Consider the following 1394-nt stretch of genomic DNA (forward strand, 5'->3'; position numbering starts at 1 on the left):
TCCTTGGGAGAGAGACAAGGCTTTCTATTCCTGTAAAGAATTATAATTTTGGGAACCCACAGGCACAGTTTTCTATAAGTCATTATGAGTCAGAATTGACTGTGGCAGTGAGTTGATATTTGCCTTGTGTTAATTAGAAGGAGATCTTTTTGAAAGTCCATAAAGCCCCAAGGGGATGAAGATGTAAGGGCTGGCTGAATGCCCACCCTGCCTTAATCCCATCTTTGACTCAGCAATTGATCCGCAAAGGCCCAGATTAGACTCTGCCAAGTCCAGCACCTTCAGGAAAATGACTAGATTTTATTAACTGCTAAGCAACTGTGGGAAACCAGATAAAAGAAGCACAGATACTCCCAAATTCTCATTCTGTCTGAGATAGGTTTAATCACAAAACAAAAAATAATCACAACAAAATATACACGAATTAAAAAAACATTATAATGATAAAATATAATCACATTTATGTCAAAGTGTGAGCTTTGCTTCTACATAAATTTCTATTCATAAAAGAATAACCAACATTAGGATGCAGTGAAAGTTTCCTATAGAGAAAGAACACAGGCCAAACCTTGCAGCCATTTAGTTTACAAGGGTGTTAGCCACAAAGCTACAATCGAAACGAAACAACAACAAACATCTATGTATTTCCAGACCCAGATACATGTACATTCATCCACTAAGCTGAGAAATCATGATTCTCTCCCATACCCTTTCCTTTTCTCTTTTCAATTTACTAAGAGCAAAAATAAGAGAGCATGCTAAACAACCTCATAAGACACACTCTCTAACTCATGGGAGTGCAAAATTCAGGCCTTCTGCGTTTTCCGTACTCTTGTGGTCTGGGTGGTACTAGTCTTCATGGCTATGAAATTCTTGGCTTTGTGCTTCTTGGCTGACTTTGGAACTTTCCTGACTGTTGAGCCTATCGGAACGCTCGCTGCTCTCAACCTCTGTCTCCAGCGCTGATTCTTTCGACCGCTCATGGCTCTGGGTTTCCACACTGTGATCATCTGGCTGCCTGGTCTCACGACTGTCTCGCTGCTGGCTCTCCGAAGAAGAAACCTTCTTCAGGACCTGGCTGGGAAAGATGGCCTTGACATTCTCATCCGAGGCGAAGTCATCCGGGAACTGAATCACAGCACAAAGGAGAGAGTTAAATGAGTACTCGGGGATGGGAACACTGCAATTCTGCTCTGCGCGCTCACCTTCAGGATAAGGTATTGTGAAAATGACCTAAATATTCGCTCAACTGAAAAAAATTACAATAGTATGACACATTGTCCTCGACCATACCCTTAGGTCAGAGCTGTCATCTCCTTTAGCCTGTGCACATCAATTGCATATAAATTATATAGATAACGGGGCCTCTGAAGTAGGGACCACGATCTGTGTTT

General features: G+C 41.8%; 1 protein-coding gene across 1 annotated transcript in view; it reads right to left on the reverse strand.

Moving 5' to 3' along the window:
* Positions 1 to 358: 358 nt before the first annotated feature.
* Positions 359 to 1394, reverse strand: part of SPP1 (secreted phosphoprotein 1) — an 8273-nt gene continuing 7237 nt past the window's right edge. Inside the window, exon 5 of the mRNA XM_045284265.1 lies at positions 359 to 1128. Within this exon, the coding sequence (XP_045140200.1) occupies positions 850 to 1128 (279 nt within the window). The 3' untranslated portion in view covers positions 359 to 849. The remainder of the gene's footprint in view (positions 1129 to 1394) is intronic.

Source organism: Echinops telfairi, unplaced genomic scaffold, assembly GCF_000313985.2.
Source record: "Echinops telfairi isolate 266 unplaced genomic scaffold, ASM31398v2 ScPeMD7_7468;HRSCAF=8506_0, whole genome shotgun sequence".
NCBI classification, from domain to species: domain Eukaryota; kingdom Metazoa; phylum Chordata; class Mammalia; order Afrosoricida; family Tenrecidae; genus Echinops; species Echinops telfairi.